The sequence below is a fragment of the Patagioenas fasciata genome, chromosome 2 (assembly GCF_037038585.1).
Source record: "Patagioenas fasciata isolate bPatFas1 chromosome 2, bPatFas1.hap1, whole genome shotgun sequence".
Classification (NCBI taxonomy): Eukaryota; Metazoa; Chordata; class Aves; order Columbiformes; family Columbidae; genus Patagioenas; species Patagioenas fasciata.
In genome coordinates, this window is record NC_092521.1 from 112,233,577 (window position 1) to 112,250,975 (window position 17,399).

Here is a 17,399-nt window from a genome sequence, read left to right on the forward strand (position 1 = left end):
CCTCAGCACTTTCAGGTTCTTCTTAAAAGACCAGACTGCTTTTTTCCCATACAAAGTACCAGAGGAGTGGATAAGCAGATTTTAAAGGCTAGGGAGGTCTACTCTTCTACAGAACAAGCACTTCAGAATTTCCCCCAACACAACTTGAGGAAACAGATGCAGTTCAGCTTCTAAACAAGTAGCTACAAAGAGGCTCAATAAAAAATGTGCTATTTGCTGCAGACACCTGACGGAAAAGACGTTTGCTGTGCTGAGAAAACAGAGTGAGACAGTCTAGTCAAGCATGATATGTAATAAATATATATTTAATATTAAACAATATTTGAAAATAATAGCTTAGAGAGCACTCTTTGATTGCATTTTGCTTTTCAGTACTGGGTTGCTGGAAAGGAAAACTGGTTTCCTATTGCTGTCCTAAAGCTGTGGCTATAAAAATAAAGCATATTGCAAAATAGTCCTTCCTATTTCTCTTGTGTTTTCAGGTTGTGTCACTAAAGTTACCCGTATGCAATGCATAAATGTCTTCTTTACATTAAGATACTTTTAAGACTTTTCCTTTAGAAATCTCTCTTCCTTCCCCCAACAGGGGATATTGCTGCATGGACAGGGCCAGATTTTGCTATCTCCTGTGACAGCTGCAAGATTTACTGCTGGAGACTCTTTAAAGGGGAGATGATGAGTAGGTTGTCTGCTCTGTGCTGCCAAAACCTCACATGTTTATTCTTTGAGAAAAATTGATTTGAAAACAGTCATGACTGGAAAAACAAAACACCTCTCTTCTACTCCTCCAGCCTTTCCCAGTGCTGTCTTCACCAAGCCACCAGCACACTCACTCCATGGCTTCCTTTCTCCTGCTCTTAAATTGTCAACTGCAGTTTTTAAGCTAACAACAGCCCTACAAATAAGTCCAGGCCAGCCACTAATGGACTGTCTGTAGCAATACTAGCACACACCATTGCAGTTGTTTCTACAAACTACCTCACGATGTCTTCCCTAGGAAGTTTAATTAGCACCATTTGCTTTGCTAGGTCCAACCTTCGATATTACTGTCCCCTCTCATGATGCATGTTCTCGCTGGCAGAGGTGAGGTATCCCACAAGCAGATTTCCAGCCACAGCACTGGAAGACGCCCATAACCATCCTAGACAGGTGTTTCCATGTTGGCGAAGAGCTAGTGTTTGTTGAGGCAATTTTGCTCGGGTTACAGAGAGGATTAACCTAAAGATGAGTCAGAAAACTCCAGAACAGTTGGTTAGAAGGGATGTATAGAGGTCACACAATTCATCCTCATTCTTCTTGAGACAGGACTATTGCCAACAACAGAAGAGGTTAGCTGGGGCCTTATCTAGCCAAGTCCTGAAACCCATGATAGCAGAGCACACCGTCTCTGCACACTTAATCCCCCTGCGCAAGAACTGCCTATGCAAGAAGGTTTTTCCAGATCTCTGGTTTGAACCTGCCAAGCCACAGTCCATGACTCTTGCCTGTGATGCCATATGCCACAAGCAGGAAGAGTTTAGGTCTTTCATTCTGCAGTCCTTACATAAAGTGAGGATGGGTTTACATACAAACTGATGCTAATGAAGGTGCACAAGACTTAGAGATTAATCTGTTCTCTGAAAACAAGCCTTTTTCTCTCCAGAATAAATGCATTCTAACTCTGCATCACTCCAGTAAAGCATGTTACCCTGGTCTTCAGCCCAAGTCTCCAAGGGCACATTTCACTACAACAGAAGTATTAAAAAACCCGCAAAATACAAGAATCACCAACACATCCCACCCACCCAAATAGCTTCCAGACCGAGTCAGAAGGCTTCAAACTTTTTTGTCATTGCCCACTTTGAAGCAGTCCAACCCTTCCTCCTTCTCCAGCTGCACAGTGGAGGGTTTCAGCTTGCCAAGCAGCACTGTTTCCACATGCAGCAGCACCTTGACAACAGGAAATAACATGACAAACCCAATAATATCTGGTCAGAATGGTAATGAAGTTTCTAACTTACACATGAGGATTTGCTTGGTTCAGGCATTTTGGATAAACGGCCATATATTATGTCATTTCCTAGACCAGGTGTTAACATCCCAGGCTATTTGTTATTTATGTAAGTGCAGTGCTCCCAATGTAAGGGCACATGAATAGGTTTTCAGAAGAGAAGGAGGATCCCAAGAAAAGCAAAATCAGAGCAGACTTGGTTTGCTCTTGCCAGCATGGGCTGGTTTTCCTATTAGTCATTGGGTATGTGTGTTTGGCATCTTCAAAGCTGGATGCAATCTCTTAACTGGGTAATTCTAGTGATTCAAATGCATCCCAGGTGAACTCTAAATCAGAATAGCTTGGGCAGTTCTTAAGCTCATAAGAGTGACCTCAGCAAACAATTCTCTCGATGATAATGTAATCTGAGAGAACTTCCTATGCACACATATGCTCTAGCAGCACATGTTAGAAAGCACATTATATATAGTGGCGGACAAAACTATACCTTACAATATACACAGCACAATATGCATAGCTTTTGGCTTTAACATACACACTTTCCATGAATTTGTAGCAAGAACAGCCAGACCAAGTCGTCCATCTAGCAGATGGCCCTGTATCCAATGATGTCTAAAAGCAAGAGGCCAATGGAAGAACAAGGCAAGCACAGAGTGCTACTTTGCTGATATATTTCTGCAGCTTCCAGCATACATATTTGCCATTTCTCCACCATGTAAACTCTCAGCATTTATAACATCCTCAGCAGTAAAATCCACAGGTCAATCACACATTTCATGAAAACATACCTCCTTGTTTGTTTTTTTTCAGTGCTCTGAATAGTTGAGTATGATTAACAAACTTTACCACCTTGCTACTTCTTTTTAGTAGATTATTTCCCTGATTGTCTATGAATATGCTGATTACCATCAGCCCCAGCACAAGCACTTGTGGAGTTTTCTCCTCTAGGAAAACAAACTATTTACTCGTCTCCGTTGACTATCTTTTAATTAGGTAGTAATACTCAAGCGCCACTCCTCTCAGAACTGGGTAGCTCACTTTCTTTGCGAACCTTTGGTGAGAAATCTTAATAAAAGTCTTTGGCAAGCCCAGGGAGATGATCTTAACCAGATCAGCCTATCCACCTGTCCAATGACATCTTTAAGTGCTGTCTCTCAGATCTGCTGCAGCTTTTTAACACTGCCTTCCAATAAACATCCTGTTTATTTAAATCCATTATATCTGTGTGTCATTAATTGCATTCTTTCCAACAATAAGTCCACCAAATTTAGTCAGACACGATTATTTAGACAAAGCATTGCCATAACCTTCCTAACAATGAAGTCAGTTGTTTAGTGCAAATAGTACTGAGTCATCGTTTTTGTTCTTTCCAAAAAAAAAAAAAAAAAAAAAAAAGTTTTGTACACAGGCTTAGCATAAATAGAATAACATGGAAAAACTGCTGATACAATTCTTTAGCATGAAACATATGGTGCTGGAAAAATTACCATATTCTTGAAGTCAGGCACTTCTTTCAAATCAGAGTCCATAGCATGTTTTTGTAGTCTTATGTGCAATAATAATAACAATAATAATAATAATAGTTTTCTTTAGAGATAGCCACTGTGTTATGTTTCTTAATAACTGAAGCTTACACAGCCCTTTAGCTACAGAAAACTCATTCTGTGCAGGTGTGATGGATTTGACAATATCCTGTTTATCTCAAAGAGAACTTCAGGGTATCACTGGATAAAGACAACTTGAGAGCATTTGTTCGACATTTTGCTATACAAACATAGAAACTGTATTTGAATATCCTAAGCTTTCTTAACAGTTGTGGGTTTTAAATTGCCAAGATAACGTAAATAACAGACGTAAAAATAAACAGTCTAATACTCCATTTGTGAATACAGTTCTTACTGCTGTGATTACTATACAGTGACTGACAAGATTTTAGGACTTGTCTCTTGCTTTTTATTGATTATTCCTCAACTGAAAGACAAAATACCTCACTGCCTTCCCTAGTCTGCACAAACATGTCTTCAGTTCTTAACAGATTTTGCTCACCATGAAGATCAAGCAAAAGGTCAAAAAAATCCAGACTAATTGCAGTCAAAGCTCAGACTCGGCAACCTGAGACCTAATCCTGTTTTCAGCCAATCCCCTGAAACATTCCTGTGGACTTCAGTCGTGTCTGGAGAAGTCCATAACTTCTCAGATTTGACTCTGGTTCAGTTTCATCTCCAAGTACAGTTACAGCATGCTGTAGACTTACATAAAATGTGTGCGTATCTCCTGACTATTACTATCTCTTCCCCCCGCCCCCGCCTTCAAGCAGGGGAGTATCTTCCCCTCTCTTTGCTGACCTGAAAGCAAAGCATTTCACAGAAAGCATCTCCATCAAACAGCAAACCTCTGGCACACAATTAAATAACTTGCATCAGCACTTCCATCTCTAAAAATGTGCTGAAAAAAAGGAAACAGAAGTGATGTGTAAAGTTCACCTTTAGCCTGATTTATCCCAAAATTGAACAACTACATCCTGGCAAAACAATAGGCATTTTCCTAGGATCACCAGTCACAAGGGACAGAACATAAACTTTACTTCTGGTCTATTTGATGAGGTTTACTATCCCAGAAGAAAGTGTAATCAGACATCCCATCCCAATTTTCTAACAAAAAGAATCAGACAAAGGAGGGCGGTATTTCAGGAAAAGTTAGCAAAACCATACACGTTCAGAAACAGAAAAAGATAACTTGAAGAAGATAATTTGCCATGTTCTGAGTGTTTTTATTAACATTCCATGTGACCTTTTTTCTGGACAAAACTGCCCTTCTGCAGGCAGTGTTAGTCCTATCATGTCATAAACATATTTTACTGTCTTTGAAAAATTACATGGTCCATATTAGTACTTGATTTAGGCATGCATCTTTACTTTCCCTGAAACCTCTCTGCTGAGCTATATTTTTGGCCCAGTTTTTTTCTATTGTGATTGGGAAGGTGAAGGTGTCATGCCCTGTATGTGCACAGAGCTCGGTGCTGCAGGAATTCAGATCCTTGAGACCTTTCCGCACTAAAGATGGTATCACTGTCATCATCCTCCTAGTCCGGATATAAAACGTCTGTGTGTGTATTTTGATTTTTCAATGTCATTAACATAAAATGAATGGCATACTCGTGTGTAACAAAGAAAAAGAAAAAAAAGGAGTTCAACTACTCACCTAGACAGCAATAATTTACCCTGAAGTTTTAAATCAGCAGCACAGTCATCAGATTGACAGTTCCTCTCAAAAACAGTCTGTGAAAAACAGAGAAAAAGAACTGTTACAGCATGAAAAGAGTAAAATGAAAATTCAAAGAACGAACAGGCTTGGATGAAATAAAAGAACACCAAAATCTGTGATACAGAAATATATGATGTGAGTGTTAAGGAAATTCAAGGGCAGTCAAATCTCATCCTTATCAGAACCATTTTTATTCTCTTCTAACTGAAGAAGAAGTTTCACCAAAACTGGACTCTCTCAGAGGTTTTCCTCAGTCCATTCCCGCTTCTCATCTGACAAGAATTACTGCTCACACAATATTTCTGGCACTCTTATTTCTCTTCCCACCACATGTGCATGAAAATGAAACAAAAAATAGACTATATATGAAACTATTTTCAGTCCTAGGAATCGCAAGTAAGAAAATCATGTGCCCAAGATATTCAGTAGTCTGTATTAAAGAAAAGCAATTAAACTTTTTTATTTTTTAAAAACCTTATTTTTAGATTTGCAAGCAAAATAATTTACAAGGACTGTTATGTACCAGTGATAACCTCAAATAATGGAAACACCGTCAGTCTTGTAAATGCTAGTGAAGACTATTATTTACGAAATTTAACAGATTGATAGAACTAGGAACTGCAAAAGGATGACATACCATCAGCCACAGGTATGCTATTTAAGCGGTAGAAAGAAGGGGAATACATGAGAAGTTCGGGAGCCTATACAAATCTCTATGACAGTTTGTCATAGCTAAATGAGACACCCATCAGTGAGTGAAAGAAGGGGGCAGGAATTCATTCATAGCCTCCAAGAAACCTAAATGGCATTAAGATCAAGGTTACCTTCCCCTGCTGTTGACAACAGCGACCAATACTTTTCAGGCTGGAAGATTAATTCTTTCATAGCTGTAATGCTCTTCAGCTTATCAAATATTCAAAGGACAAATATCCAAAATGAGGGTTGCCAACACTGTTCAGCAATGAGGGTTGCCAACACTGTTCAGCTAGGAAGCCTGACAATCACTGATCTCTTCCTTTAATATGAAATATTTCTTTCTACAAGCTTGGCTCCAAGACTTATTACCAAAGTAAATATTTCAATCACAAATGCAAAGACAGAACAAACCTGTGCAGGACACAGATAATGGGCAGATAGGGACAAAGAGGCTTGGGGTGAGGGAAAAAAAAAAAAACAAAAACGACACAGAGTTAATTAATTTTTTAAGAGCTCTGCCCAACTGTATTGGGATTGGAGAAAGACTTTGAATCTTAAGCCCAGAGGGCATGGGGATTTCTAGGCCTTTTCTCTCCACAGGAAGACTCTTGGCTAAGGTTGCCGGTTGCGCTCCTTTTTCTGTATTGTCAGAGCTCTCCAAAAAGGAGTGGACCTTTATGAAGTCAATTATAACAGTATTGGACTAGCAGATACCAGACTATGGTGTAGGTTGTACTAAGTTGCAAAAGGAAAGAAGAGCAAAGATAGATGGGAGGCAGCCAGGTCATTTGGAGATATTTACTCTGTCCTTACATATCCTTTTCCCACCTTTTGCTTTCTCAGAATCTCAAAAGTGGAAATTACTGCCTATACTTATCCTTTCTCCTTAATAAAGACTACCATACCAAAGGAAAATAATCACTATAACCCTGAGAGAGGAACCAGCATAAGGAATCCCTCTAAAAACATTGCATATTTCAAAGGTACAGTCTCAAAAGTCCTCAGAATTAACCTTCAACCACTATAGTAGCTATATATAAGAAAGACCATTTGACCTTCAGAGGAGAAAGAAAAAGAAACTGTAAAAATATTCTTGCCTGACAGTTTCCCTATTTGCATTGCAAAAATCTTGGCAAAGCGAACAGAGTGATCAAAAATACGACCTGCATGTTTAAAAGAACAAAGTACTGTAAATACATCTAAGTAACTACATAATAATTCTGGAATGTTGTTACTAAATCTGTAATTGCCATTCTTCAGAAGGAATGAACAAACACCTCATTTTCTAAAACTACCGAGCATGTATCTCTTCCAACATATCATGCACTGGACAGCAAGCTACTTTGAAATACATAGGAGTATTTTGTTATGTCATAGAAACTCAAATTCCTTCACAGCACTGGGATGTGAAAAAGAAATAAGGATGATGAGTATCCAGATCCATAACTGTGTAGGAGTGAACCTTTTGTTTCTGTGGAGGATCTCAAATGCATTCAGGTTTGGGTGGAGAAGGGTCCAGCCAGATGCTAGGACATACCGATGCAGACAGTTGGTTCAGCAGCCCACTTCCATCACAGGCTAACACCACCTATGGATTATTTTGCTATTTTCTACTATTTTCCCTGGAAAGTCTGGATGTAGGTTGCCATGACTCTATTCCACCTCCCCTGTTTTGTGTGCCTGCAAGAGCTTCAACGCTGTAGCTTCTCACAGTCAGTCTGCTTCCTCCATTTTCTTCTTTGCTATCTTGAGCCTCCACTTCCTCAGCCTGTTAGTTCTTCTTCCTTTCCAATTTACTAATTCCTGCCTGTTCAAATCACTCCTGAAGAATTAAGGAGTAAACACACTATATGTCATCATAACGTTTGTGAACACTGCTTATATATTGTTACTGTGCCCTTACTTGGTCTACTTGGGCTGTGATTTCTTTGGGCCAGAAACTGTACCTGACTCAACACTGCATGTTGTTAGAGCAGGATACCATTCCTGGGATATGCACAGGCCCTACTACAATATAATCATTAATTTTAACTATAAGCAATCTTTACAGTGATTTCAGCTTTACAATACCAGTTTTAGGGATTTGTAGGGCTCTTCACATATTAAAAATGTTGAACAAGGTAACCAGTGGGCTGTATATGTCTTATGAAGAACTGGAAAAAGGGGGGTAGTACAAAAAAAAAAAAAAATCATTGTGTTGTGGAAAAATTTAATAATCTTTGCAGTTACCATTAGCTGAAGTGAAGAGAAACAATTCTGAACAGTGGTTTTACCAGAGTTCAATTGATTGTTACTGGATTCCACTTAGATTGTACTACATACCTCACAGTTTTGGTTACATACATCAGAGATTGTCAGGAAGCTTCTCCATGTATTAAATACACTCAAGAAAATTTAAACCCGGGGCGGGGGGGGGGGGCAGGGGGGAAGGAAGGGGGCAAAATTTGTCCTGAGTTAGAAATACACATTTCTTATCTCAAGGACACCGCACTTCTGTCTGGCATTTCCAAAAGAGAAATAGGTGTTTGTGTGCTCAGTGGTAGGAACAGGATAACGTCAGTGTTTCTAGGACACCTTTACTGTACAAGCACAAGGCTAATGTAAAGCACATGCACAGTGAGTCTTTCAGACTTCTGCAATCACCAGATCTACAGCAAAGCACAGAGCAAATGTATTTCAAGGGTCCACAATTTCTCTTTGTGCTCTCCCCTGCTGCACAGATCCCAGCAGAAATAGGGAATTGCTTCACAGCTGTTCCTACCAGGTCACTGAACTTCCCAGGTAAACACAATTTCCTTAAATTCTGCATGGCAGCTTTAAAGATGATGCTTCTTGGGAGGTCAAGGAATAATGGCAGATATATCCTGAAACCCTACCAGAGATGGATGATGTCCATATCCTTGAGAAGGTAAGTAAAAAGCCTGCATTAAGATATACTCATTATAAAGAGTGAATATTCACATCTGTACAAAATTAAGTGTACAGTAAGGAGAGACCTAGAGCCAGCTGACAAGGAAAGGGATCTGTCTAGACAGGCATTCAGATCAGGGCCTCAAAGCAAGTACCTCTGCATCCACACTTGCCTCTTGAAGAGTGGATTGAATTCCACATTTTGTAGTAAAGGCCAGGAGTAAAAATATGCAATCCTCTGCCTTGGGATGTAGAAGGATGATGAATCCCTAGTTCCTGCAGTCTAAAACATCCCAAGCACAAGGCTACTGGGTATGAAGATATTGTCCCTTTCCTTCCTGCTGATGTTAGACTGCTAAGGAATGCTGATAGGAGCTAAAAATCAGCAACAATGAATCTGGTTTCTGCCTAATGGCCAGAGTTCTCCACTCAAGGGAAGGTCATCTAGGATTTCAAACCTGGCTCATTAAATCGCTTTACTTACTTTCAATGCCCATCTAAAATTAAGGGCATGTATGTTTCTGAGAGTAGGGAAGAGAATGAGAAAGAGAGAAAACTGAAGAAATCTCTGCTTGTGGCATTCCTGCCCACAGAATATACTGGAAAACATCCAATAAACAAAGAAAAAAAAAATATTTCAAGACATTCAACATCTCAAAATTCAGGGAAGTACACAGAAATTTCAGGTTGTAGCCAAAATGTAAAATCAAGACTTCAAGTTGCCAGTAGTGTGTACCAGTAAGAGTTGTGCCCATCCTTTCACAGAAAAGGGAAAGCAACAGCTGAAGGACAATGCTTGAAGAGACAGGGAAGAAACTGGATTCTCAAAAGAACCCTTGATAACATGTCAGTTCATGGTCTGGATAAGAGAACAGTGATTTACTCTGGATCAGGCCTTTAAACATTTCCTCACACATCAGTCTACAAAAGGTTCAGACAGCACCAGTTAGGAGGTAGCAGAGCTGGCCTTCAGTAACTGAGGATCCACCCCTTTAACTTCATAAACTGTGCCATGTGCTTCAGCAGGATAACTTGGGTTATGCAAAATAATCTGGGTTAAGAATACAGTGTTCCAACCTCTACATGGATTTGCTGTAAATTGTCACCATACCCTATGGTATGTACAGGGATGACTTAGGAATTAGATCATGGTAATAACACAAAAGCAATTCTATTTAAAGGATTGAGGATAAGTTTGTTAGTCTAATAATTCTTTACTTTTTAGATCTTGATGCTGTATGGCTATGACCATGTTATCTGGTGAAGTTAGGTTCCTGGGTTCCTATTTAGGGACCATGACGTGATCCAATTTTCAAAATTACTAAGCTGTAAGCAAATGTCACTGCCTTTTCTATGAAATATTTCCTGGTTTATAGCTTTGCAAATCAAACAACTTAGATATTAATGTGTCACAGTATCACAGTATCACAGTATGTTTGGGATTGGAAGGGACCTCAAAAGATCATCTAGTCCAATCCCCCTGCTGGAGCAGGAACGCCTAGGTGAGGTCGCACAGGAATGTGTCCAGGTGGGCTTTGAATGTCTTCAGGGAAGGAGACTCCACAACCTCCCTGGGCAGCCTGTTCCAGTGCTCTGTCACCCTCACTGAGAAGAAGTTCTTTCTCAAATTTAAGTGGAACCTCTTGTGTTCCAGCTTGATCCCATTGCCCCTTGTCCTATCATTGTTTGCCACTGAGAAGAGCCTGACTCCATCCTCGTGGCACTCACCCTTTATATATTTATAAACATTAATAAGGTCACCCCTCAGTCTCCTCTTCTCCAAACTAAAGAGCCCCAGCTCCCGCAGCCTTTCTTCATAAGGGAGATGCTCCACTCCCTTAATCATCTTTGTTGCCCCACGCTGGACCCTCTCCAGCAGTTCCCTGTCCTTCTTGAACTGAGGGGCCCAGAACTGGACACAATATTCCAGATGGGGTCTCACCAGGACAGAGTAGAGGGGAAGGAGGACCTCTCTCGATCTACTGACCACCCCCCTTGTAATACACCCAAGGATGCCATTAGCCTTCCTGGCCACAAGGGCACAGTGCTGGCTCATGGTCATCCTGTTGTCCACCAGGACCCCCAGGTCCCTTTCCCCTACACTGCTCTCTAATAGGTCATGCCCCAACCTATACTGGAACTTGGGATTGTTCCTGCCCAGATGCAGGACTCTACACTTTCCCTTGTTAAATTCCATCAGGTTATCCCCCGCCCAACTCTCCAGCCTGTCCAGGTCCCGCTGGATGGCACCACAGCCTTCTGGCGTGTCAGCCACTCCTCCCAGCTTAGTGTCATCAGCAAACTTGCCAATAGTACACTCAATTCCCTCGTCTAAATCATTAATTAATATATTGAATAATATTGGCCCCAGTACTGACCCCTGAGGCACTCCACTAGATACTGGCCTCCAACTGGACTCCGCACCATTGACCACCACTCTCTGGCTTCTCTCTTTAAGCCAGTTTGCAACCCACCTCACTACTCTATTGTCTAGACCACACCTCCTCAATTTAGCTGTGAGGATGCTGTGAGGGACTGTGTCAAAGGCTTTACTGAAGTCAAGGTAGACCACATCCACCGCTCTGCCATCATCCATCCACCTTGTTACATTCTCATAAAAGGCTATGAGGTTGGTCAAGCATGACTTACCCTTGGTAAAGCCATGCTGACTGCCCCTAATGACCCTCTTATCCCTGATGTGCCTTGAGATGGCACCAAGGATAAGCTGTTCCATTACTTTCCCAGGGACAGAGGTGAGGCTGACCGGTCTATAATTACCCGGGTCCTCCTTCTTGCCCTTTTTGAAGACTGGAGTGACATTTGCTTTCCTCCAACCCTCGGGCACCTCTCCCGTTTCCCAAGACTTGGCAAAAATGATGGATAGCGGTCTAGCAATGACTTCAGCCAGCTCCCTCAGCACCCGCGGATGCATCCCATCTGGACCCATGGATTTATGGACGTCCAGACTACTTAATTGTTCCCTAACCCAGTCCTCATCGACTAAAGCAAACTCCTCCATTAACCTGGCTTCATCCGGGGTCTCAGGGGTACAGGGTTCCCCAGGACAGCCTCCAGTGGAGTAGACAGAGACAAAGGCGGCATTCAGCAATTCTGCCTTCTCTGTGTCTTCTGCCACCAGGGCACCCACCTCATTCATCAGTGGGCCTACATTGCCTCTGGTATTAGTTTTATCTGCTATGTATTTGAAAAAGTTCTTCTTGCTGTCCTTGACCCCTCTCACCAGCTGTAATTCTAAGGAGGCCTTGGCTATCCTAGCTGCCTTCCTGCATCCTCTAACAGCAGCCTTGTATTCCTCCCAAGTGGCCAGTCCCTGCTTCCATGACCTGTAAACTCGCCTCTTCTGCTTGAGCATACCCAACAGATCCCTATTCAACCACGCAGGCCTTCTGGCTCCCTTCGCAGGCCTTCTGGCTCCCTTGTGCCTAAATATAGATACAGGAGCTTGATTTTAGACCTTTATTTATTTTGTATTTAAATTTTCAAATTGCCTGCAAAATAAAGCTATTATCTACAAATCTATTGATCACAAAAAAAGAAATAGTGACTGGCTCTCCTCAGACATCTTGTGCTTCACTACACCGCTCATGGAAATGGTCCATTCATGTATCCAGCTGAGGCCAAGTGCAAAACGGTCGATTTAAATTCCCACTAGAAAAGCAATTACTGTTGTGGAAAACTTTCCAGGATTTCATCAGATGTGCTGGCTAAAATAAGAATGCATGATTTCCACAATACCCCTAGTGAGTGGCAGACTGAACACATGACAGAAGCAGGAATACCAAGGGAACAATAAGCATTCCACAGAATCCTACTATGAAACCAAAGGGCCGTGCCAGTACTGCATGGTGCAGGGGACCAAGGTTAGCTAGCATGCTCCCTCAGCTCCATGTAGACTTCATCAGAGCATGTCTTCATGCAAAGGAAACAGATGTTCACTTACAGTGCATTAGTATAAGAAAACAGAAATTGGCCAGTAATAATTATTCTGCTACACTAGTAGGGGTGCAACCACACAAGTCAAACTCTTCCAGCTGGGGAAGGCCACAGAGGAATTCATCCACTTCACTGAGGTGGAAGACTCTGGTCCTACAGCTCATGACTAGCACGTTGCCACTTGTCAAGCCATCTAAGGCCAAACTCAATCACTTCTCCCCTATTTCAGCTGCAACCTGCTTTCAGTAAGTGTTAGAAACCAGGCTGGAGCACCAAGCTAAAAAGCAGAGAGGACATTCGAACATAAGAGAAACACAACTCCCAAATGAAATCAGCTTCAGGCAAGAAACCTGCTAGCTATTGAAGGCAAGCATAAATTAATAAACATATGTATTAGTTATTCCTCACAGCAGTAAGCGGGTTTAACAATGCAGTCTTTGTCCTCATGTTCTCCTGGGGTGAAGAATTACAATTGGTGGCAATAGAAATATATCCCCAGCCTTTCAGAGCTTTATTAGATTTCTAGTCTGACTCACTCATTTTTCAGGCTGAGGCAATTTTTTCTTTTTTGAATCATTAACAGTTCAAATGATCCAAATAGTGTTCTCATTTTACAAGACTTCAGACCTTATAAATTCATAGAACAATAGATGGGAAGGACCTATGGGGTTAATTGTCCCGTCTCCCTATACCATTATAGGATTGATTTCTGCAGCACGTTTCTCAATATATTTTCCTGTCTTGTCTTAAATGGTCTTCCATTTATTTTGGATGACTACAGAATAATTCAATTATAAAATCTCAGGAGGGTTCTTTAATGATATTCGAGAACATTTTCTACTCTAAACCTTCTTATTTCTACTACTTAAATTGGAACCATGTAAGATGAATCTTTTTTACTCAGGATGCTTTCATACTTAAACATTTTAACATAAGAGTCAAAACCTTTGTTACTCGTCACACAATTGTGTAATTAGAATTATAAAAGCATATTAACAACTAGAAATGAAAAACAGATGTGACAGCTGTTTTGTCAGTTAGAAAGGAAAAAGAAAATCTTCAAAGCATCACATACATGATTTATGTCTACCTTTAACTCATTTAGACCCCCCCAAGGATATGTGAAAGTCCTCTCCTATCATTTGTCTGTGGGTTTGTATGTATGAATGCTAGTCCGAATGGACAAGGATTTTGTGGCAAAGGTACTTTGAACTGAATGAACTAATATTATCATATTATCTCCTCTCAAGGTACTAGGTATTCCAGTTAAGCTCTTCTTATCCTTCATATAACTGCTGATCAGAGCTAATGAAGCCTGGCTTCCTGAAGGCTGTCACCTGCCTCTGTTTTTTTGAGTATTTTACAATTTTCTTTTGTAGCTCCACACAAAAGCAAGAACTCCCTCTTTTTAACACTTGCAATTCTCCATCCACAGAATACTTTGGAAATGAAATGCATGCTGTTATGCTGAACTGCAGAAATTACCCAATTGGATTTTTAAGTTAGGGTTCAGTTTGCAAATGCCTATGTGATCATCTCCCTCTATTTATTTGAAGAACTTTTAAACTAAATCAGACAGTTCACATCCTACCACCTAAGACAGTATCAAGCTGTAGTCTGACGCTCCCCTGGCACATATGCACAGCCAACAGATGAACGTCTATATATCTCTGTGTATATTAGCATATTATATTGGCTATTGTTCTTTAGGAAGACCATGAGACCTAAACCTGGGGATTAAGCCATGTCTTACACATTCTCAGTTATGTTGTTTTTACTCTACTCTTAAACAGGAATATGAAGAAGTTGGACAATAACTGGCCTAGCCTGTCATTGCTTAAGAACAAGCATATAGAAACGTGCATACCATCAGAGGCATTGATTTCCACTCATTCTTACCTCAGCAAGTTTGCTAATTATAAACATTTCAGAGGTACAGTACATCTGGGCACCTGCTGTTCTTTTTCAATTCTGAATTTCTTCCAGAGTTGCAAATCTTTCCTCTTTATTGCCATTCAACAAAGCAAAAAAAAAAAAAAAAAAAAAAGGCAGGCAAATGTAACTCAACCTAATCCAGTACATGCTCAGGGTGGGTCCTTTCCAAATTCCCTGGCACGAACAGCACCCAGTCCCTGCCAGTTCAGCACTGACTCTGACCAAACCTGTCTAAAGCAGAAGACAGACACCACCAAAGGTATGGCAGAGGGAGGAGTGGAAATAATCACTTTCAGCAATCCCACTCCAACGGAAGGGAAAACAGCGGCAATTAAGCAGGAAAAATGGCACATGGTGGATCTCTGCAAGAGTAAATGCAGAAGATAATTTGGGAGCTTGCCCTGCCCAAGGAGGAAAGACTTCAGTGGCAACACATTTCAGCTGGAACATGGCAATTAGGCTGACTCCTGCAATCTCACAAAGACTTCGTATGTAACTGGGTATAAGTCAATTAACCTTCGAACTTTCCACCTACTCAGCTACTGACAGGTATACAAAGGTAGTGAGGCTTCAGCTGCGCCACTAAATTAAACTGCCCTGGCTTCCAAGACACAAGCATCCTAACTCCTGACCCATGCCTGGGAATGGTTTACAGTAGCTGGCACAGGTTAAAACCATGCCAAGAGCCATTCCAGCAGCTTAACAGGATTAAGATGTCACTCCAATGCCTAAAAATGTGGTGAGCATAGCTCAGTTTGCTGACAGAGACATGACCTGACTCAAGCAGGCATACAGGGATCTCTGCTCTGGAGAAGGCACCACTGACAAACCTGGACCATCCTGTGTGTATGGACAACCACATTTCAGCCTGTCCAGATCTGTCATTGCTGTGTCCTCAGTATGACTCTGGTGGTGTGTGTGCATGTTTTAAAAGAAATAATGGCATTACTCATGCAGCAAACCAAAAATCACTGAAGGTTGTTCACAATTCAGTTCCATAAAAATCCCCCTATGCTCTCTCATACCTGCCAACTAAGCAAATTTATGTGCAAATACTTCACTAGCTTTTCAAACACAAGTATTTTTAAAAGTAGTTCTCTGCTTTAAAAAAGTGAAGTTTATCCCAGAGACGTGCAGCCTCAGGCACCCAGAGGTACAGCACTGTACCCAAATTCTCACTGCAAGTCAGTAGCACAGCTGGGAACAGAACGTTCTAAACATTTTCTGTCTCTTCTTATAACTTGCAAGTAGTTTTATAGCAGACCATTCACGAAGTCCTGAAAACACTGACGCAATTAAATCTCCTGAGAATATTTTCCTATAACAAAATGGTGTCTCCATCCACATAACAGCAGGTGATTTTATTACAGTATTTAGAACAGGCAGAATTCTAGCATACCACATTTTGAACTCTAAGATACATTACTGGATACTACTAGGAACAAATCCGGGCTGTATTTGGCAGGAGATATTTCTCCTCCTTGGTTGACATGTATTTATACAGTGGGTATACAAAAATAAATGTTATAGTACAAACCACTTACAACGAACTAAGCCAAACCAAGTTCTAAATACTCATTAATTTCCCTGAAGTAAGAAGACTTATTAGTTTTTTCCAGAGGATGGAGGTAGCAACTGGATTTGGGAAGCAAAATAGAAGCTAATGGAAAGTCATCCTCAGGGTGGGAAGCTTTAAAGTTTATAATATACACTCAAAGTAGAATCTTTTTTTCCCCCACCCAATCCTGACCCATCAGAGATCTTCTGTTTGAACAAAATTGAGCTGACTAGCAACTTATAACTTGGAAAGGTATAATCTCCTCCACACCACCATTCTCCACCCAACAATTTTAAAAGCTGCCATGGCATCTATCAATAGACACATATCCATTAAGTATTTGCTTTTGCTACCACAAAAAATTACACCAAACTATAGCAACTGTCATTTCTGTTAAGCATATACAAGAATCAATAAAATAGTTTAGTCCATGAGAAATTACCTGGGCCAAATAGTCCCTCAGGCCGATTTAGTTACATTAGTACTTCATTTTGAAGTATCAGAGCCTCTTTGCTTAAAAAAAAATACATAAAGTCTCAAAATTGTGTGGCTTTCATCAGGAAATTTCAAGATCCTTTTCTTCAAATCACTCAGACGTTCAAATTTTGATTTTTTCAAGCACAGTTGATTTAGCAATAGAAACAAGCTTCTTCACTGAACAATCAAGGTTTGGTTTTGGCTTATTTTTAAATATCAGCATTTTGCATTGCCTTACAGTAAAGACTGCATTCTTTTAAAATAAAGATGACCAATAAATAAAAGCACAGAATCATAGAGTCATTTAGGTTGGAAAAGACCTTTAAGATCAAGTCTACCTCCTTGTTTGTGAGCCATACGGCTCTTGTTGGGAAGTCACACAAGCATACAGGAAACATCAGGTTCATGGGAAACAAACTGAAATCCCAGTGAAAGTGATCACTTCGGCTTTAACATCACTTAAGTTTAAATAAGATCCTATCTAGGTGACTATAAAGTCCACATATTTGCAAGATGATGGGCTTTCCAAGTAGGCCTAGCAGTCCCCCAGTAGGATCTTGAAAGACAGAAGACTCCCTCCCCTTTCTTCAGCTATTCAACTACTTACAGCTACTT

At 40.7% G+C, this 17,399-nt stretch overlaps 1 protein-coding gene across 2 annotated transcripts in view; it reads right to left on the reverse strand.

Annotated features, from left to right (window-relative positions):
- The window catches only part of ITGA9 (integrin subunit alpha 9), a 223,676-nt gene that overhangs the window by 90,747 nt on the left and 115,530 nt on the right, over window positions 1–17,399 (reverse strand). For both annotated transcript variants that reach the window (XM_071804740.1, XM_065830650.2), the window contains exon 17: window positions 5,192–5,268. In XM_071804740.1, coding sequence (XP_071660841.1) covers window positions 5,192–5,268 — 77 coding nt within the window. The remainder of the gene's footprint in view (window positions 1–5,191; window positions 5,269–17,399) is intronic.